The sequence below is a fragment of the Micrasema longulum genome, unplaced genomic scaffold (assembly GCF_059751315.1).
Source record: "Micrasema longulum isolate JH-2025_06_02 unplaced genomic scaffold, ASM5975131v1 h1tg000544l, whole genome shotgun sequence".
Classification (NCBI taxonomy): domain Eukaryota; kingdom Metazoa; phylum Arthropoda; class Insecta; order Trichoptera; family Brachycentridae; genus Micrasema; species Micrasema longulum.
The window spans coordinates 11,548-34,849 of record NW_028277740.1 but is presented as its reverse complement, the minus strand read 5'-3'; the positions used below and the strand labels follow the sequence as shown (position 1 = coordinate 34,849).

The following is a 23,302-nucleotide window of genomic DNA, read 5'->3' as shown; positions in this document are numbered from 1 at the left end:
TCATTAACTTCCTGGTTTGACATCCCTAAAGGAGTCAAACAGGGATGTGTAATGTCACCGTGGTTATTCAACATATACATGGATAAATGTATGAGAGAATTGAAAAGTATGGATGTGGGAGCGAAAATGAGTAATCTTACTGTCAGTTGCCTTCTGTACGCCGATGACGCAGTCCTCCTAGCTGACAGCGAAGAGGAACTGCAATCCTTGGTTACAAAGGTTTACGAAGTGTGCAAGGAGAGTGATTTGCTAATGAATGTGCAAAAGTCGAACGTCATGGTCTTTGAAAGAAATGTAACTATGACTGAATGTAAGATTGTAGTAAATGGAGATAGTTTGAAACAGGTCGAAGAATTTGTATATCTGGGTAGTATGTTTACTAGAGATGGAAATATGGACAAGGATATTGAAAGGAAGGTTAGTGCCGGTAACAGAGTTAATGGTGCCTTAAAGTCTGTCGTAGCAAATAAGTGTCTATCGCAAGAGGCTAAATTAGCAGTTCATAATGGAGTTCTGGTACCAACCCTAATGTATGGAAGCGAAGCATGGAGTTGGAAAAAAAGGGACGAAAGTAGACTGAATGCTGTTGAAATGCGATCCCTCAGGCGAATGTGCGGAAAAACAATGTATGATAGGTGCCCTAATGTCGAAATTAGAGCAGAATGCAAGGCTGAGTTAAGCATTATCGACAAAATTAAGAAAGGTCTTTTGCGATGGTTCGGTCATGTGGAGCGAATGAATGATGAAAGAACGGCTAAAAAGATTTATGATGCGAATGTGTCTGGTTGTAGAAGTCGAGGAAGGCCGAGAAAGACATGGCATGATCAAGTACAACAAATTCTTGAAAGTGGTCATGTGAAAAGTCGGAATAATCGACGTGCGTGCATGAGAAGATGTATGAATGTGAAGGAAGCAAAGGAAGTGTGCCAGGACAGAGTGGTGTGGCGTTCTATCCTCTCTGCCTACCCCTCTGGGGAAATGGCGTGATGGTTAGTTAGTTAGTTAGTTAATAAATAAATAAATAAATAAATAAATAAATAAATAAATAAATAAATAAATAAATAAATAAATAAACAAATAAATAAATAAATAAATAAATAAATAAATAAATAAATAAATAAATAAATAATCAATAAATAAATAAATAAATAAATAAATAAATAAATAAATAAATATAAATGTATTTAATATAAAATTACAGTTAATAAATTCATATCTGGTTCCGAGCTTAAAGTTAAGTTATGTTTATTTGTACATTATATATATGCCTGTGTAAATTGAATAATTTTGTATGATTTTCTATATGTACGTTTTGTTGTTGATTGAAGGTTTTATTTTTTAAAATTCTAAAACCTCATATTTTTGTCACTTTTTAATTAATTTGAAAAATAATTCATTTACACCATATCATGCTTTGATAGTCCATTATATAACTTCGCCAGACATTTGTGCTATCACATGAAACTAAAACGGGATCAATTCATTTTTAGACTGTCGGAGAAGTTTAATTAGAGAATAATATTCATAAGTTTGAGTGAAGCATCGCGCCGCACGAATGGGGTTAAATGAATTTTGAAGCAGATGAGTTCTAATACAGTTCTCAGGTCTCGGGGTCCGGGGCCGGGCCCACTGTGGCTGCGGTAGAGAAGATAAAGGATAAACTTTTTAAATAAATCTCCAAGTAGCCCACAGCTCTTCAGAAGTCGGGATTTGGTTCCTACTATTTTATACCTTTGTTCCTTTCCCTAAACCGTCTAATTCTCGTTGGCAAATTAAGTCGGACTTTAAACTCCGTTTTATTTTTCATTCGTTTTCTTTAGAAAACACCTTGGAAAAAATTGTTAATTATAAATACAGAATCTTCTACTATTCCAAAACGGAAAAAAACATTTTACTTTACTCTGTTATCCAAAATATCGTTTCCTCTTTTCCTTTCATATTAATCTAAAATAAATAAATTTTAACTAATGTTAGTAACAATTAATAAGTATTAATATAGAACCATTTTCCGACTTTTTAGTCTACCGGTTTCGAGACGTACCTCACTACACGAACATGCAAATACTAAAATACACGTCCACCTTCACCATCACCCTAGTATATTTATAGTATTTCCAAATAAATCACATGCAAATTTATAGAGATGCGAACGCCACCATGTCTAAACATGCACCAAACTTAATATTTAATCTTGTATTGAAGAATTTGTCGGGAGTTGAGAGGGAGGGGGGTAGAGGTGGAGGTACCCGATTGGTCAATTTTTAATTTAAAAAGGTGGAGGTGAAGATAGAGGTGTATTTTAGTATTTACATGTTGGTGTAGTGAGTGTCCTGACAAAAAGACGGGTACGTCTTGAAACCAGTAGACTAAAAAAGTCGGTAAGAGTTTATTTACTTACATTTACTAACATTAGTTGAAATGTTTGACCACAAAGTAAAATAATCAGAAATAAAATAAATTTTTGTTTTTAATATTTAAATTAGTATTGTTAATGCATTTTGATACTTAATTCAGCGCAGATTTCCACAATACATACATTGTTGATTTTGTTTATAATATTTAATTTACGAAATATTTTTTAGAACGCTAACAACAATTCTTTAGTATTGTCTTATTACAAACGATAATCACTTATTTTTATCAATAATTATTTGATTACTAAATTAATATCTCAAAATCGAAATTTCGTGTCGACCACGCTTATAATATTATCTTATATTTTAATCATTTCTAATTCATTAACAATTTAGTATTGTGTTTTATCTAAATTAGCATAGCATAGTACTAATCTCCAATCTGAGAGGATTGTATGATAATACTTGTCAAAATCAAAATTTGTGCTTCTACTTTTTTATTAATGTATTCTCTATATATTAGGTACTTTATATGATATTATGTAGTATTGTAATTGCATGAAGGGAATGTACATATAAGGAGAGTATGGTTGAGGGTGTGTGTGTGTGTTATGCTATGAATGTGTGTACGTTTTACATATGTGGCAATAAGTAAAATCTGTATTCTTATTCTTATTTTTAAGGGTGGGAGTCAGTGCTATACAAGCTCCTGATATCACTGCGACCTGTGAGCTATCGTGACGGGTCCCCGTTGATAGTTCTTGCCATTCAAGCCCAGGTCTTTAAAGAGCCTGACTACTGCGTGGAAGGCTGAGACAAGAATATACAATAAAGTAGGCTTTGTGAAAAATCTGGTGACCGTCAGCGGTCTAACAATGAACTGTACAGAAGGCCCCTAATATGAAAATACGCGAATCTTTTGAAAACGACATGAAAACGAAAACGACAAAAATATGTATAAATGCATAGAACGCTCTGGCTATGAAGACCGAAAAAGGTCATTAAAGAAATCATTTTTAAAACCAAAACAAAACATGTTTCAACAAAAAAATTGTCAGACAATTTTCTATCAATAAAAAAAAATAACAGACATAAAAAATTAATTACAAAATGATTTGCCGAATTTCGTAAGTGGCCGTTATTGAATGCAAGCCATACCTAACTATTATTCATATTTCTCTGCAAAGTTTAATAGAAAAACATAATGTTTTAATTCTTCAAATCTTAAAAAAGTTTTTACTTATAATATTTATTATTAACTATTTTATGCATACAAAAAGAACTCCCTCTCTCAGAATTGTACTCACAAGCAATATGACATATTATATTTGTTAAAAAACCGTGTTTTCTTGGCTACGTAAATCATTACACCTGTTAATATTCAGGGTATTTTATTTGAAATTTGCACATCATCATATACTCACAAGCTTAAAAGACGCAAAATATTTTAACCAAATAGCACCGTTTTAATTGTGCCTTTGAAAATATCATTCCTTTTTTTACGCCCATGCCGCATAAAGCACAGAATTCGTCAATCAATTTCTCATTCATTTATCACTTGATGATACCAAAATTGATCTTGTGCCATATACACTAGTCCGGGTCAACTATGAATAGTTAAAAGGAACATTTTGTAACTTAATAATACATGTCAACCTTGCCGGGAAATGAACCTGGCATTCAAACTCCAAATTCGTTTAATTTTATTTTTTTAGTTGAAAAGAACTGTGGGTGAAACATAACTTTTTTTAAATGCTGTCACTTTTATTGTAGGCCTGAAAACATTATATCTTAAAAAGATTTATAGCTCATAGATATCTGATCATTTTCTTGACGCACGACCATCGATAAAAACCGTTTATCTCCATGAGTCAAGGAAGTACCTCTGTATGTGAAATGTACGTAATATATTGTTTACTCATTTGGATTATCATAAAAACGTGTTTATTTCAAATCTTCTTTAAATATTTTCTAACTTTCTGTTTTCATTTTCCTGTATAGTGTATAGCAAGCAAATTCGATTATATCGTGTCTTATAAAATAACGTGTGGGTTAAAAATCGATATTTTATTTATTACTTCTTCTATTTTTGGATAAGCTCTTTTGCTGAACTTGACTTATATTTTCAACGGATTCCTTCTAACAAAATATCGATTTTCTGGAAACTCGACAATCGGGTATTTTCACTTATGAAAAATATCGAATTGAACATACAGTAATTATGAAGGAGTTTGTAATACCGCTAATAATCAATAATTTCATTTATAAGTTTCATTTGCAAATGTCACTATCTCAAATACGACAGTTTCCTAAATTGGCACTAAATTTAGTCACACGAACCCACAAAACATATTTGTGTTTTTATGTTAATAATCCCATAAATAAAAATAATAAGACGCACGTACGATACAATATTGTTGTCTATGCTCCTTTCACCCTCACTTTGCCTCCCGCGTTCCAGACATTATTAGGTTGACAGATGAAAATAATAACATGTGAATTTTCTAGGTTATTTTCATTTAATATAAAAAAAAATTTAGCATTTAAATTCATTTCGATTTATTATGACAGGCTTCACAATTAGCAGTTAGCATTGTTTTTAGTTGACAATATTTTAACACTTTTAATCGCCCAAAACCACTACTTTGCAACTATCAGGTTCTTGGGTATATTAAAAATAATTGTTATGGCTTATCTATTTATGTGTTTCTGCAAATAGGCTCAATGAAACGATTTATTCTTGTTACGCCACTTACCATCCGATGACGTCATACTTGATGACGTCACGATTGCTCGGTTTTCAATTTATTCTAATTATTTCTTATCAAACTTTATTTCTTTGCATATTTTAATAAAAATGGTATCGATTGTCTCGTATTTTTTAAAATTAATTTGTTATCTAATTAAAAATGCTCATTTATGATATTCGCCCCATACGATCACCAAACGACGAAACAACTATTTCGAATAATTTTTTATGGTTTTTTAAAACTTTTTTCAAATTTGATTTGTTGTAGAAAAACCAACACTCAAACCTTCACATTTTCAAATTTCATTAATTACTTGTTTATTTGTAAAAATTTCTTTGTTTTTTTAATAAAACAATTATAGCAATTTAATCAATTTCATTATATTTCATCATTCATGGCAAAATTAGTAACTTTTGATTAAAAAAAAGTGTAATTTGTGATAAATATATATTTAAATCTTGTACCTTGATGACGCAGAAGAAAGAAATTATCCACGCAAGTGCCAAACATCCCACAAGGTGCCACTGGATAGTGCCAAAGTCTTCCCAAGTTGCTCCATTAACTCCCAAAACTTGTTCACTAAACGCAGAAAATAATCAGATGTTATATAATAGTCTGATAAAGTAAAACATATTGAAAATACCAAACGACTATATATATATATATATATTTTAAAACATAAGTAAAAATTAAAAAACATTGCTTCTTCATTTTTTGTTTAACCGTATGTACCTACAGTCCATTCAAATCTTTAATAAACTTTGATTATGTGTACGTATAAAATGTTTATATAAATCATCCGAATGTGCGTGCTGACACAATAAAAAAATGTGTGTTCATTTGCTTCACCGACAGGAACTATTATTTAACATTAGATATTCGAACGCACTGTACATATTATATAAACATGTATTTCCATATTTTTATAATTATGTAATCATTATTAATGTTATATTTAGTACTATGATAATCTCTTAATATAAATAGTAATATGTAAAGAGAAGAATAAAGACAATATTCAAAGATTACGGATCACTCTTGTTTTGTTTTTTTATTTTTTATTTAAACATATACTGGGGTTTTATTTATTATTTTAACTTATTTTGTCATTCACACATCTCTCAAATAAACAAATACCTTTTCAGTGTATTTGCGAGAAAATCTACGTTGGTAATGTTAAAAAAAAATGTATTTCTTTTAAAAGGGGATGCCTTAGTAATTTTGATTCGGATTGGATCAATTATTTTAAGATATATATCTCTGTGATGGATTTCAATCAAAACATTTCTTTTTTCTTTTTTATAACCTACTTCCATTGTTCATAAGGACAATTTGTAAGTACTCTCACAATTAAACATCCATTAAAGACAAGAATAATAAAGGTAGGTTGCACACCGGTGGAGGAATGAATTGGGCCAAATATGTAAGAAAGTGTTTTTTTGTAGTGTTTCTTATAGGATAAACATTAAAAGTGAATCGTTATATATATTTATTTTTTTTATTTGTTTATTTTTCCATACATATATTATTTACATAGAAACATAATTACGAAAATACACTCAGAAAAATACATCTTAAAATTAAGCTATAAAATTAATTGGAAAAAATGCCCACAAAGACTACAGCGTCTGAGCGTGAGCAATTCCTTTTTTAATTATTAAAAAGTTTATAGCTCATACATATGGTATGACATGACTTACGTGTATTTAGGACATGTTTCAAAATTGTGTTAAATTATGAATAGGAATAGCTAAAGAATAAATAATTAAACGGAGTACGGAAAATTGTGGGAGTCTATAAAATATAAGTTTTAATAACGTTTCGGTAGCAAACAAACGCTTGATTATCAAATTTTCGATTTACGTGAAGCAAACGTCTGCATTCCCCAGTAACTGGTGACAAATGTCGAGTCGGGAAGTTGGTAACTCGCATAATTAGGCGAATGCATATTTGCATCCGGCCCGGTTCCCTTTCGGGTTACGGGGAGAAGCAGTGAACAATGCATGCAGCCTGTTGTGGCAATAAACAGTCCTGCGAGATTTCTTTCGTTAATTTAGCGAAGACAGAATGGGCCGCTCCGCGCTGCGCATAAAGTATGAGCAATCGAACCCAACTCCGGCTGCTGCTGACAAAAAACGAGCGAAACTTTTCTCATTTACATTTTTATAACCGAATCCGAGTTCTCCGTAAGCTATTTTACTGTTTTTACACTAGTTTCTTACGCCGGTGAATTACTTAAGTAGATTTTCGTGCAAATATTCTTATTTGAGCTGTTGAGTGAAGGATCTACAAAATCAGCACTAGCAGATTTTTTAAATTGTTATTACGGAAGCAGTTGCATAATTAAATATAATATCCAATATTGTTCATCATCATCATCATTCCCTTTTCTACACCTAATGGTGCATAGGGCACTGCATCGGTACACCAATCCCAGCGTATCTTAATCATTTATGTTGCATGAAGGCAAGATGATCAGTCTTACGCTTCATGTACCAGTCCAGGAACTATGAAATATTCTAGTGTGAAAACACCATAGAACGTTGTATCAGTAAGCCCTGTATTGTGATTTAAGCTGTTTCCTCAACATGCATCTCTTTTTGGCACAAAAATAAATTAGAACATCTACTCGTTTATAAGACGAGATTTAGGTGTGTGGGTGGAATGGTTTTTCCAAACAAACCATCTTTTTTATTTTTTTTTATTTCATTGATAAACCTTTACGGGTTACATGCATTTAGAAATCCATATTCTACTGTTAATGATAATATTTTTAACATCTTTTGTAAAGGTTGTCTGAGTCTTTTGCTTAGTTTTGTCTGGTAGTTTATTGTATAATTTCAGTCCATGGTTTATTAGTTTCGTTTGTCTGTTGTTTATGATGTTAAGTTATTTCATTATTTAGTCCCATCTCAACACAGGACTTTTAGTCTCATGAAGTTGGGACTTATGTCTCAAATAATGTACAATGAACTTATGTATGTAAATAAATAAATAATAAAAGGCTTTTATTTTAGTTATTTATAACTTTCTTTTTTAAACGGTGTTTCTTAGAGAAAAATATTTAAATCTCTTTTATTTATTTATTTTATTTTATTTGGGATTTTTACAGCTTTTACATAAAACAATAAGTAGAAATACATTAACAATACTAGAGCCAATTTAAAAAATCCACTGTAAATATAATAATACATAATATATAAGAGAAAGAGTTTACATAATTGTATGTGTGTGACGTTTGTATTCATGTGCGTGTTAGTGAATAGGTGTGTGTGAATGAATGAGGGAGAGTGTGCGTGTGTGAATGAATGAGGGAGAGGGTGCGTGTATGTGAGTGCGTAAGTATAAAAATATAAATAATTCAAAACTTGTAAATTACATTGAAAAGTGTACAGGAAAGAGATTGGTTAAAAATTTGATTATAAAAAATAAAATAAAAAAGTAATAATTTATATCTACTTTCGAAACCTTTTTGAAAATATTTAAGTCAAGAAATGTTTTTTTTTTTCTGAAGTATGGTGAATTTCTAAACTTTATTCTGAAAAAATAATCATTTTATTTTAAAATTTAATTGATATACACTGAATGAATAATGTGCAACGAGTCCCATACAATACGGTAGGCAACCACAAAATGTAGTGAATACATGGTAATGTCAACAATAAGACATGGTAGGTATATCAGTACGCGTACGTTAATTCAAAACGAACACACAGATACATATTTTATACACCTGCATAATAAATAAATAAGAATAACAGTTTGATAGAATTGATTCGAATGATAAAAATCAGTTAAATTCAGAGTATTTTTGGTTCGTTTCAGTTTAAAACCTCAATAAAATTGAAGCGAGATTTTCAAGAACGAAATTTTGTGAAATTTCACATGTTTAAATTTATCCTTAAAACACTGAATGCAAAATACTCATACTCAGGCAAAAGCAGGTCACACGTCGCTCTAAGTTAATGGTAAACCCCCATTAAACGTTACGAAGTACTGCGCCTAGTGCAATGGCAACCTTCATAGCGCAACATCCCTGAGCAAAAACATAATGAACTTTCCTTCCTAAGAATAGTTTTTATAAAACTATGGCCTATATTTTGGTGTTACATCATGTTAAGTATTTCGGAGTAGTTTTTAGTAATCATTTTTTTTATTAAAGCACCCTTTTTTTTGTACTCCCAGGAGTTACAACAAACTCATTTTGAGACAGAATAGTATTTACATAAAGGTATGGTAATAATAATAAAAGAGTAACAAGTAATAATATGTACATAAAACTGAAATACGATAGCATGCAAGAATATAATACAAAGAAATTAAAACAATTCATAATGAAAATTAATATTAAACATTTGTATAAAGTAAGAAAGGAATATTTCCAAGGAAAAGAAAAACTTAAAACTAAATTTCACCTTCCACGTACCTCCTCAAGTAGTAGTTTTTTAAATTAATGTAGTCATTTTTTGGCGTTCTATTCTCTCTGCTGTATCTTACTTCTACTCACTACAAGCAAGGTACAGCAGAGACCTTAGACCATACCTTGTCGTGCGTGATCCAGGTACGTAAATATTTTGACTCTGTCGCGTATTATACTGGTGGACGTCATCGTTGAAAGTATAGCCAATATTAGTGAGAGAGTCTTTATATATCATATTCATTCATAGCGAATAGTTCAAAATTAGGCTAGTAAGTAAATCTGACAAGTGGGTCGACCTAGAACATAGGGAAGACCGGGGTTAGTAGACTATAGGCCTCAGCAGACTCATCGGTGATAACTCTTGCGGTTCTCAACAGAGGTCGTTCTAAGTCTTATCCATCTGCAACGTGGCCGGTGCAGATTAGTGTTTGTGTTCCTTTGAATCTCAATGCATGAATCGGTGAACTTAGAGCTGATTTTCAGTATTTTACTTCGTTGAGTAACTTTTTTACTTCTCTTTCATCGATTTTTACCTTTAAGTAAATAAAATCATCTATACGTATGGCAAATGCTAATTTTGCATCTTTCGTGAGTAAATAGCGGTAGTTGTTATTTTGCTGGACCAGTCGTTAACTGGAAATAATGCTTTCAAATGAAAACTGACGACTTGGGCTAGTCGACTCAGTGGCATTGGGGTTGCTCGACTATACTTATTTGGGAACGCTATTTACGACCAATGCATAATCATAATAACTACTAATTGATATACTCTTTACCAACCTATATCTGATGTGTACTTTTTTTTAAACATAAAATTTCAACTTTTACCATTTTCTATCAATCCAAAAAGGAAGTTTTTTTTTTTTATTATTTACGTTAAAAAATATTGTTTTGTTTTATTACACTGTCACTCTGTAAGTACAAAATTGTTATTGAATAAATAGTCGAAATATAAATCTTGCCTTTTATTTATTTTTTTACGTGATTTATCTAACATTATCCTTTTATTTTAGAATGAGTCAACTAATCCAATACTATGAGTCTATTAGCCTTACACCCGGGGTTAGTCGACTCACTGGACAGAATTTTCTGTAATAATTGAAATTTCTAAAATAACATAATTGTTTCCTTATCGACAGATGTTTTAAGTTTTTTTGTATGTTTACTTTATGTTTAAAATGTATGTATTACAATATTCGATTAATATTCCATCGGTTAGAGGATTTATTTCCCCATTTTTTAATCACTTAATTAAAAGTGGGTCCACTAGCCCCGGTCTCCTCTCATATTTAATGCATATAATCATGCGTACATTTTTCAATTCCGTTAAGACACGTATTTTATAAAAATACAAAAGAATTGTAAGCACAATCTTTTTTTTTTCATAAATCATTTTCCTTTAAAGACTTGTCAAGTCTTTTTTCATATAGCTTGTCCGTTGAGAAAAAAAAACACATCAATTATTTTTCAAGATTACTACGCGGCGCGTCGCGGCAAAAAATTTTTTTTTCGCTGTTTTGGATAAAACAAACAGTACTACATTTGTGCTACACTACGCAACACTTCATACAAAATTTTGTCGTGCAGCGCCACTGAAGTTCAGTAACGCTATTCGATTTGACCTTCAATGTTGAATATCAAAAGCAAGATTGTTTTAAAGTTGAAATTTTTATGGCTATTTTATCCGTAGAAGCACGCATCACGATTCCCTACCGGTTCCACGGTTAAAATCGGTAACTTTGAATTTTAATTGGTTTGGTTATTCACTTTTTTTCCTTCACGTCATTTTTTGTAGATTCCTTTGTAAACATTTTATTCAAATAAATTTACAAAGTCTGTTAACGCGAAAAAACTTAAAAGAAAAAAAAAATATGAAAAAAGAAAAATCATATTTTGAGTGTTATATCGTAACACTTCATTTTTCAAAATTGTGGTTAAGGTTTTTGCCTACCATTCAATTTTTTTTTATTTGATTCCCGACAAGTTTGATATAAAATATTTACTAAAGATTGGGTTTTTGCAGTGCAATGTTTCATTTTCCCCGGTATGGAATTTGAAACAAAAAAAAATCCTTGCCTACTGTAACAAAAATAATTATTATTCGCAGCGACTGCCGTACCATTGTAGTGCCTTATGTACTATTAGGTGCAAATAAAGATATGATGATGATACACTCAATATTATAGTATCATGTAGTATATTAAGTACTCGTATTTATTATGTAGATGCTAACAGTAATATATAGTAAGATATCTCAGAGTGTATCAAAGAAAAGGCTGTCTTCGAGACAAGAGAGGTAACGCTACCAGTTAGTGAATTAGCCGAGCCTTGTGGGTCAGTGGGCGGGCTGGTAGGTTGGTGAGTAGGAAGGTTGGTTGGTGGCTTGGTTGGTTGGTAGGTCGGTCGGTGGGTTGGTTAGCTGCCCCCTTTTCAGGAAACAAAAGTCCCAGCCCGTCTTACTGCTGAACGGGAACTTACAAAATTGCATTCCGGGTACTTTATTCACGCTGCTCATATCGGAAACACGTATACCGTAGGAACAATAATAAAATTAATATCGTTCTTCTGTTTTATTACATTTTTAGTTTAAAGCTAACCTTTGCTTTTATCGAATTCCTTATATTAAAATAGTTGGTAGGAATTATCCCGCGTAACGTTCGGATACTCCTAAGGATTTAATTTTACACGTTTACTTTTAGTTTTTATAGACTTTATTTTTTCTACCGCAACCGGCGTTGATCCCCAATTATAGTGGTGAATTATATCATAGTACACCCAAATTTGAGAAAAATCAAGTTTTCAATGATTTTCATTTAAATTAACATAAAAACAAAACAATAAATACGATTTATTTATATCTGAAAACAGCACATTCGTTCATCTTTTTCAAAAAGAAAGGTTACGTTATATAATATATTTAAAACTTAATAAAAAAAATTGTTTGTATTATTTGATATACATTTACAATATTTATTAACTAAAGAAAATTACCACAAGTCTAAATGCGTCTAATAAAAAAAACTACTTGGACCACAGGATCAATATAAAACAATATACACAATGTAATTATTCTATAATATACGTTTAAAATGAACGTTTTTTAAATATCTTTGATAATTTTGACATTTGAAAAATACGTTATGACTGCTACATTTCGTATTATGGCAGTCTTGACGATTATAAAAGATTAAAGATAAATATCACGTTAGAGTGCCATTGTGAATCTCTTTTCAGTTATGGCGGTTTGGCACAGTTACACATTCTAAATTCTATTAAATGTCTTACCTTACTCAAAACACCGATTTTTTTACTCATGGCACCCTTGACGACAAGGTGCGGTTTTAACATTATTTACATATATATTACGTATTACATAGGGTTTTAGATGGTTAAAATCATCGAATCCCTAGAGTTCAGTTATTCCTTTCATATATTTTTCGACTACCAAAATGATTGTCTTTGTTATTGCATTTCATACGAATTATAAACTCAAAAAAATGTTTAACGATGAAGCGATTTGCCGATTTCATACATGCAACAAATAGAAAAATAACGGAATTTTCATTTACATTTCAACACTTTTTGCTGTTTCAATTTATTTTTCTAGATCAACCGTGAGATCTTGTACACTTACTTGTAGTATTCCTCAGAAGCTAGTGTCCTAGTGATAAGTCTATTCCAGGAAACGTATTGATCAGCCGTTGCGTTGTGACAGACAGTCGCGTTGAATGGTTCCAGGTTAATCATTGTACAGATATCTCCAATCTTCACACAAGTCTTGTTATAGAATGTTAGGTCGGAGGATAATCCTGTATTGTTCACTTTGCAATCTAAATCATATTGCCCACTGTAACAATCTAGGTGGGAAAAAAACACGTTAAAAATAACTGATTAGAAAATATTTCTACATACCAAAAACATATTCATTTATTTGTCAACGGTTTAAAAAACCTTTTAAAGTCATGAAATGATACAATATGTAATACAATATTTAAAAGAATAATAAGAACTAAAAAAATAAATCACAAGAATAAAAAAACAACAAAAAGATGTACAATTTGATATTTGGTAACAACCATTGATTTTTAGAGAAATAATATGAAGAATATCAATAAAATACAAATACTTTAAAAATAGTTTATCACATAAAGAGTATATCGAATATTTTTTTGTTAAGATTATTGTTTTCTTGAATGAAATATTTATAACGTCTAATAGTAACCGCGTTTGCCGACCCTGCAAAATATCTCGAAATCGATTCCCGACACGGTCGACAATAAATATTTATATGAAAATGTGTTTTTACACTAGTATATATCATAGACTTGCATTGTAAGCGTAAAATTGATCATCTCACCGTCATATAAGAATACCGATCAAGATACACTCCGGTTGATATACCAATGCAGTGCTTTATGCACCATTAGTTGCGGAAAAGGAATTACAATGACGATAAAATATTTTATGTATATTTTCTACATGAATTTCATGCGTTACTCAGATTTAAGCTGTGCTTTTCGCACCACAAGAACATTGCGGCAAGTAGGAAAAAAAATCTGGTATTCCTACAATTTGGGAAAGTTATCAAAATATTTAAATTTTCTTTTTTTTACTCAATCTCAAGACCAAATTAATTATTAACTCAATGGAGTAGTCTAAAACGCGGATAGTAAATAAAATCAACACGCCACATCGTGAAATTCATTTTTGACGTTTAAAAGGTCATGGACTTTTTCATCATATTTTCAGAAAACCTAAAAATGTATTTTAAAAGTCGCTAGCTTTATGAAGACATGGATACGCTTACAATATGAACAATACTGGTCCGCGGCGAAAGCGAGGTGGAGCGAGGGGGCGTGCATCAAATTGGGAATCGGGATTGATCTTATAAAGTAGACGAGATGTAGCATCAGTTTATCATGTCTCAGGTATCGTGCTCGAACGTGGCAGGTGACAGAACCCTCGTCAACTATTTCTCACTTACGTAACGTACGGGGCGTCCAAGGACGCAAATCTTTTCCGAAAGGACGCTCCGGGGGCGGGTCAGCCAGGCCAGGCCTCATCTCACTTTATTGGGTTTCCCAGTGTGATATTACATATTACAGCCATAGCGGCGAAAATTCTTCATAATAGGGTTTGAATATATTTCTTTTGTGCGGTCTGTTAGCGCCCAAAATAACGGGGCCAAAAAAGGTGATACTCTGTCACTCGCGGGGAAATCTGTCACGCCATAATGCGTCTAATCATTTTAAATCAGAGCCGTCACCGTTCTAGCCGAGAAGGGCATTTCAAATTAGCCCGCCGCGGCCTTTATAATGCGCAATTATTCTGGATTCAATACTCTTTTGTTCTGGAACTTTACAGAATTCATTTTAATTAAGGGGTTATTAAAACGTTCCTACCAACAAAACTTGAATAATTAAGTAACACTTCCCGCAAATAATTAGTGGTTTGGATTTCTAACACAATAAACGCCTAATAGCACTTTAAGGGTGTTTTGTGAGCCGATAATGGACCCTCAACCATTTTCCCCGCCAATTCTGTCACACCTGACAGCTCTAATTAATGACGTCACATTATACTTTTTAATTATCGATCGGTATGAAACATTTTTTTAACTCAATTATCGGTAGTTTTGTGTTTTATAACAATACGATCAAAATAATCTTAAATTTTGAATTAGAATTCTTTTGAAGATTATTATTATTTGTTTTCCATACAAAATATATATGCCACATCATTACTTTCATTACAATAAATTATCGTATCGCCCGCGCGCTCCTTTACCTATAAGCAAATAACATCTAGATTGTAAGATCAACCAAATCACTAAAATAATTTTTTAGTTGTACGAGTACGTATTTATGAATCAATGATAGTGTTTCAGAAATGTGTATTGCTAATCACCTTCTATCGACGTAGGGAAGTGGTTTATTAATATTAGAAATACCTACCCAGATGCCAAGTTGAAATACCTCATACACAAACTTTTGTAAATAAAATATACTTATATATATATATATATAAATATACTGACCGAACGTTGGTTCGCCTGCTTATTATTATATTATCCAATCTTGGAAAAAGACTTTTCATTGATAAGTAGGTACCTAGGTACTTGTTTATGGTTGAATTCCAAAACATAAAATCAATATTTTTTCAAATATGGCATTCTTTTTGCAAACGTCAAACTCCAGTCTTCTCACCAACAGAGGGGTGTACTTATCTAGGAATACGATTTTTTTTAATGTGTTGAATTTAATATTATTTAAGTATCACCGAAAATCCAGTAAAAAGAAAAAATGAGTAGAATTTATTAGGAATTTAAGGAAAGAATCTGATTGAGATCCACAAAAAAAAACTGTTTGTAAACATTCATAAACAAACTTTTTTGTACGCAAAAAAACAACGTCTTCCCATTTTTTTATAAATACATTCTCCTCGAATGCAACCCTGGTAGATCGATGAATAAAACATTAATGCTCCTTACTATTTTTTTACATTTAAGATTGGAGATTTAATTATCTAAGAACACGCACAGCGCAAAGATCTGTATTTCTCTAAAAGCAGCACGTAAATCGGTTGAGCCGTTTAGGAGGAGTACGGTGACATCACACGCACAGAGGAATTATATATGTAAAGATAATTTTTTTGAAAATAATAAAAGTCTTTCCTTTTATTGACAATTCAACGTTAGATTTTGATATGACAGGAGAGAAAGTAAACATTTTTTAGAAGGAAAAAAAACGCCAAATTTAAGTGATTACATTAATCACTATATAACATTAAACATTCTACTTTATTTAACATTCATGTTTCTTTAACTACTCTTCCATTTGTTGAGTTCATATGCAAACATTTGGACAATTACTTTTGTTTTAAAGTAATTTATTGACATATGAGTATGTGGGATAACATTTAAATCATAGAATTAAGAATAGTCTAGAAACCGCATACGCACATCAAACAGAAGGAGACTCAACTACTCATAAATGAGTAGGTTTACGTTTTGCCCCATCAGTTTCATTGTAGACGTCGCTCATTACGCAACTCCTGATTTGAATTCAACTGTGCCGTGTTGTGTCCTTTTAAAGTTTAGAAATACTGCTAGGATCTTAAAAAACAGGATGCAATCACATTTTATCTGTAATTTGCAGATGAATGTGTATATAACAAAGGCATTACTTAAAAATTGAAATATTTTTCCATCTGTCAAATTGTCGAAGAAACAAAATGGAAATTTCGTTAGTGTTGCCAGGGTAGAATTTTTTTTACCCTACTTTGCTCATCTAATAAAAGAACTAATGCAAGTTAGACCTCGGATTAAACAACGCCGTGGGGGACATTTGAATGACATTATCTTTAAAACATAAAATATTATTAAACATGATATAAAAATATCCGTTTTATGTCAAATAAAATTTATTTTATATTTTAAGTTCAAAGCTCATTAATTCAATTACTCTTATTAAATGACCCTTTACTTATCTACTCTGTTGTGTCAATCAATGTTTCCACGTGCACAATAAAATTTTAGAGAAATTAACAGATTACTTTTTTTTTACCTTACATTTGTGTTATGATTTTTTTTTCCCATCAAGCAACATTACTCGGCGACTTCACGAATACGCGCGGCAAAAGTAAGCTGAAGTGCGGGAATTATTGAACACAGTCCGATACATTCAAATATGATTCTACGCTCCTTCTAGACTATTCTTAATTCTATGATTTAAAGATAGAAAAAGAAACGATTGGTTCCGCAGTTAAACCAAAGTACGTGATGTGGTGGAAAGGAAGGAACGCCCACCGATGAGATGGTCGGATGGTGTTTGGAGGTTTGCCGGGAGACAGTGGATGAGGACGACGCAGAACCGAGAGGAATGGAGGAGACAAAGGGAGACCTATGGATTTCCTGAATCGAACCGACATGGGCAAATTACGATGATGATGAATTCCTTCAAAAATACAACTTACTCAAGGTGTTGTAGGAGTGATCGCACGACCCCCAGCCCAATTCGGGGTTGAAGGACATGAACACGTAGTACAGGGTCCAGGCCACGATGATCATGTAGTAGATGATGATGAGGGAGATAACCATGAGGGTGCAGTAGCCGAGCCCGTAGAAGGCGGGCGCCAAGCGGTAGAACACCTCTATGGGCCCCACGGCCGTGTACTGGCCGAGGAACAGCTCCAGGTAGAAGATTGGCAACCCGACCAACATCATCATTATGAAGTATGGCAATAGGAAAGCGCCTGAATCCAACAAAATTACATATTACATGAGGTTTACACACATTAATTTGCTGATAAAAAACTATTAATTGTCATACGACGTAGTAAAGTTTTGAGTTTTAATATTAAACAAGAACATAATTATTACAGAACTGCTAATAATTATGCTGAGCTGTTGGATTTGCTCCACACCTCTTTTGCTGCATTTAAATTAGCTATCCTTTCCATTGAATGACTATTTCCTCAATTCTCCTATTTTTAATTTCTTTTCATCTTTACTTAATTTCCTTTTCTTTCATAACATAATAGTGAAATAATTATGATTCATTTTTATGTCAATTTATTTATTTATTCACACTCTTTATCAAAATACAATTCCATGTTCACTTTGCCCAGCTAACAAGGGTACATACCCCGTTTCAAGCTAGGCAATTACATTTTAATATATTATAATAGTTAACAAATTAATATAGAGCACAGACAAACAAAATATAAACTTATTCGGATACACATTTTGATTCATATACATACAGACATACACATATATACACACATATATATATATATACACATATATACACATGTACATACACACACACGTACATACACCCATGCGCATGCACATACATACATTCATAAAAACAAAGATAATTTTTTTTATGCGAAACTTCATGGTTGTCATCTATAATATATATTTTTTTAATTATTTCTTATTTTTTATATTTTATTTTTGACATCCAGTAAAGTTCTCCAATCCGTGGCATGCATCAACTTTTCTGACTCCCTACGACCAATGTCATGAAAGAGCGAGGTCAACACCTTCCGTAACTTGACAACGCTCCCGTCTTTCCACGATTCTGGCAAAAGGTTATGGACCTTTTTGCCTACGTAATAGTGTTTTCTTGATGCCAGAACAGTGTTGACCCCTTCACTTAGTATCAGATCCCTATTAGAGTATCTTGTATTATGGTTGTGGTTGACGCTTGGGTAAATGTCTCTATTTATGTGTGTAACCACTACCGTTCTCAATATATACTGTTGAATAATATTCAGTACTGTGAATTCTTTGAAGAGCAAGTCACTTGGGTAACAAAATGTTTTTTTTAAATGACTCGGATTAAAGATTTCTGTGCAATTGCTACAGGTTCAAGGGCGGTTTTTGTGCAAGCTCCCCAACCAATTAGACCGTAAGTCAACACAGAATTTGCCAGTGCATGGTATAGGTGTTTCAAGTCCGGGACTTTAAGTATATTTCTAAGTGGGATGAAAAAATGTATTAAGCGCTTAATTTTTGCAGTTATTGTTTCAATTTGTTCATCCCATCTCAAATACTGGTCTATAATTGCTATAATACTTTATAAATAGAACTCAAATATCAAATAGAACTTAATATTCTGTTCATTTTGTATTTTATAACATTATGTGCCTAGCTGCTTTAAACCTTTAACTGCATTTCTTTAGCTTATTAAAAAAAAATATCCATCGTTAATTTTTTTTTTTTTTAAACCAACTTAACTTCTAAACACAGTTCTATATTTTATTACTTTATTTTGTATTTTTTTTAATTTATGTTTTTAATACACTCATCTTTTTATTTTTATACAACTATACTTCTTAATACTGTTCCTATTATTTATTTCTTTATATTGCTTTTTTTTTATTATTTATGTTGTTTATATACTCATCTTCTTTTTTTATACCAACTTTACTTCTAAACACTGTTCTATCTTTTGTTGCTTTATATTGTATTTTTTAAATTTAATGTTGTTTATATACTCATATTTTATATATCTTTCATGTATGTAAAAGCCTTATGGGCGTGAAAAATTAATAAAATAATTAAAAAAACATTTTTAACTTAATATTGTAAGAGCCCTCTTAGCGTTTATAAATGAATAAATTAGTTAAGAGATTAAACGACGTTTAAGATTTCACAATTATGTAGAAGGTTGAGCTAATATTGATATCTTAAACCAATACTTTTAATAATTATCGGAGGATAATTACTGAATTCGTTAAATCAAATAGTCCCTTATGCTAATTATTTTATTAAATTGTAAACTTATTTGTTATTGTAATAATTAGTTGAATTGATATAATTAAATTATAAAAGCTTGTCCATTTCAAAAAAATATTTCTTTAAAATTTAATTTATTTGTGTTGTGTTCACATATAATAAATTAACAATATCTGAACGTAACAAATTGTTATAATCATACAAATGTGTTTTTTGTTGTTTAAAAATATTATATAAATATTTGACATAAGCCTTTAATAATTTCACAGAAAATATTATTTAGAATTATATTCCGGTGCCCTCCAACATACTCGTCAGAACAGTTGTTCCAATACATGAAGGTGCTGGATATGAGACAACTGTACCTAAAAGAAGCACTTACACACTTCTGGTCGAACAATAAAGAGAAATCTCAGCAAAATGTTTGTACGAAGGTTTCCCAGAGCACGGATTATGTCAAACCCAAAACCCGTACGACTTTTGCTCAGAGACATCTCTCTTTTATAGCACCCCGAGAACGTTTAATATTTTGGATGAGCGTATTAAGCTCTCAAGGACAAAACCTATTTTCAAGAGAGGCGTTAAGGACTGGATTTTCCTTGATGATTTTCAGAATGTTTGAGTTTTATTAGGAAGGATAAGGAATAAATTAGACATTAAAACCTCTCTGCTGATATTTAAAAGTATTATCGTTCCCCACATTGATTATTACTCCAGTATTTTATATTTAAGTAATGAAGGAGATCTAAAGAGACTCCAAATAATACAAAACAAAGCGATGAGGATAATATTAAGATGTGGGAGACGAACAAAAGTTAAGAAAACGATTCAACTTCTAGATATCATAACAATTGATCAAATAATCAAATTCAATGTTGCTAATGAAATAAACAAAATGATTAAAGAAATAGTTTCAAGATATTTTCAAAATAAACTAAAAAATAATAAGTTCTTTCATAACTATGCAACAAGAGGATCTAAAAATATAAGACTGGAAAATAAATAACACAAAGGTGTTTTCAATTTTCTTTATCAAATAAAATTATTTATTTCTTTAATTTTACAATACGCCCAAGGGGCATTTACAAAAAATATTTAGGTAAGTACAAACATAGTAAGTAATAATTTAAAAAATAAACAACGCTTTTTTTGTATACATGTAGAAACAATAAAAAGCATACTGCCTTGCAAAAGAAAAAGTGAAACTTTACATAGTAAAAAAGAAAGTAAAAAAATGGATATAAGAAAAGTAATTGAATTAAAAAGCTAATTGTAAATAGCTTGTAAAGAATTTAAACAAAAATATATATTTATAAATATATATATACTTATACGTATAAAAAGATAGTATTAACAAATAATTGTTAAAAACAAATAATAAAAATTAGTTTACAGTAAGTATATATAAAATAATAACATAATATCTGGTACACAAAAATATTTGAAACATTAATTTCGGAAAAAGATAATAATAAAAAAAAAATACACATCAAAAACAAAGAAAAAATTGTGTGAAAAAGAAAGTAAAAAATTGTATTTACAAGAATGTTTGAAGCACTAGCCCTGTACTTTAAAATTAGTACCTTTAATACTTACATAGATTCGAGATCATGGGCATTTTATTAATGCAATGAAATAAAACCAAAAATTTAAGACGTATTCTACAATCTACCGTAAAGGTTAATCTTCATAAAAGAGGGAGGTTATCGTGGTTAGGGGAAGAGTGTATAAGAGAACATGTGTACGTTTTAGTTTTAAAAAAGATTTTAAAAAGATTTATATTATTTTTCCTATATCTACAGGGAGACAGACATTTTCCTTGCCACTGCGACTCGTAAAGTTTTAAATATGTAAATAATTTGTTTTTTACTTACTAATGAATTGTTTGGACACAATATAATTAATCAAAACATATTTTGTATTATATATGTGTATGTATCGTTCAAGCTATCAAAGTTCGGTGTATATTATTACGTACTTAATCTAAGTTTCTGTCATGTGCCTCGTACACACGTTATTAACTTAATACATTGAGGTATGCGGCTGATTAGAAACTTACCTACGGTGTATCTCATATAACGAATATCTACCGATTCGATATTCAATAATTTATAACTTACCTATGAACTCACTATAATTATTCACTCCATCGGTAATATCAAATGAAACGGAATATTTTATTTTTCTCACTTATCAAGTAACATGCGTCAAGTAAAAATTGTTTCCTGTAACTGTATACTGAAGTAACATACATGTTTTTTTAATAGCTTTGAGTGGGATAGATTTTATCTGTAATATCGCAAAAATGAAAGTGAATTTTATAGTTACGATGTTTAGTGCTATAATTCACAACGGTAATTGAGCTCATTGTTATAATTTATGTCGGCTATTTGACTCTTTTGGTTAAATTCGGCTTTACAAATCTCTATGGCTAATATAAAATTTAAACTCAATATAATAAAAAAAGTCGATAAAGACTAATCATTTTTATTGTGAAGAATTAAGGTATCAATATATCGTAATAAAGTCCTTCGAGCGTTAAATTCTGTATTTGTTTACAAATATTTTTGAGTGCAGTTTTTTTCCAAAAGTAACTGGAATATGTTTCTATTCTCCCATGCTGAAAGTGTTCAGATCCCTACGCAATAATTGTAGAAAAAAATACAAATCTCTTATTTTATTAAATAATAATGATCATATTTTAAAATATTTATTGATTTAATAATCATGCTTTGAGAATGTATTTTTTTTATTCTCGTCGTATGGCTAAATTGCTTGTCTAAATCACGAGAGTTCCGGTCCAATTTCCGATAAAATCACTATAAAGAAATGTAATTTTATCAAAATCGAGTATTCTAATGTACACTACTTTCATTTTTTAAAATAAATATTGAGACGCTAAAGGTATACACCGTTCATAAGAAAAGGTTTTAGAGGCAACAGTGTTGCTAACAGGCTCTCTCGAAGGCGTCTGGTGATATCCACATGTTCCATTAAGAGCGAACGTCAAACAGAAGAATAAAAAGGAAGTGTAAAAAATGGATAGGCGAAATAGATAAACCATAAGTAAGCAATGACAATGACATGTTGTTTTGTTGTGATACTCACCCCCGCCGTTCCGGTAAGCCAGGTAGGGGAACCGCCAGACGTTCCCTAGTCCCACGGCGTACCCCAGGCAGGCCAACACAAACTCTATGGGGTTGCTCCATCCTCCCCTGCTTGCCTCCGTATCTACCCCAGCCCCCTTAACCCCAGCCCCGCCATCAGACTTTACTGAACCGGTTTCAGAATTTTTCTGAAAGAGAAAAGCAGAATCTCTTTACACACGCTACTTGATTTTTACCATTTTATTTCATTTCACCTATTATTATTTTAAATATAAAACAAAACTGTCATTGGCTGGTAAAATTTATGAATAAACGTTTAAAAAACTGTATAAAGTATCAGCAATATTTTGAGTATATCCAAATTTTTGTAAACGAGAACTGGATGCAACTTCTTTTGAAATTGAGAATGTTACACAGTGTGT

General features: G+C 31.2%; 1 protein-coding gene across 1 annotated transcript in view; it reads right to left on the bottom strand.

Annotated features, from left to right (window-relative positions):
- Positions 1-23,068, bottom strand: part of LOC148280766 (sodium- and chloride-dependent glycine transporter 1-like) — a gene marked incomplete at its 5' end in the record, with an annotated part of 63,233 nt that extends 40,165 nt beyond the window's left edge. Inside the window, 4 exons of the mRNA XM_088227844.1 lie at positions 5,569-5,683; positions 13,159-13,381; positions 17,499-17,777; positions 22,882-23,068. Coding sequence (XP_088083970.1) covers positions 5,569-5,683; positions 13,159-13,381; positions 17,499-17,777; positions 22,882-23,068 — 804 coding nt within the window. The remainder of the gene's footprint in view (positions 1-5,568; positions 5,684-13,158; positions 13,382-17,498; positions 17,778-22,881) is intronic.
- Between the last annotated feature and the right edge of the window lie 234 nt (positions 23,069-23,302).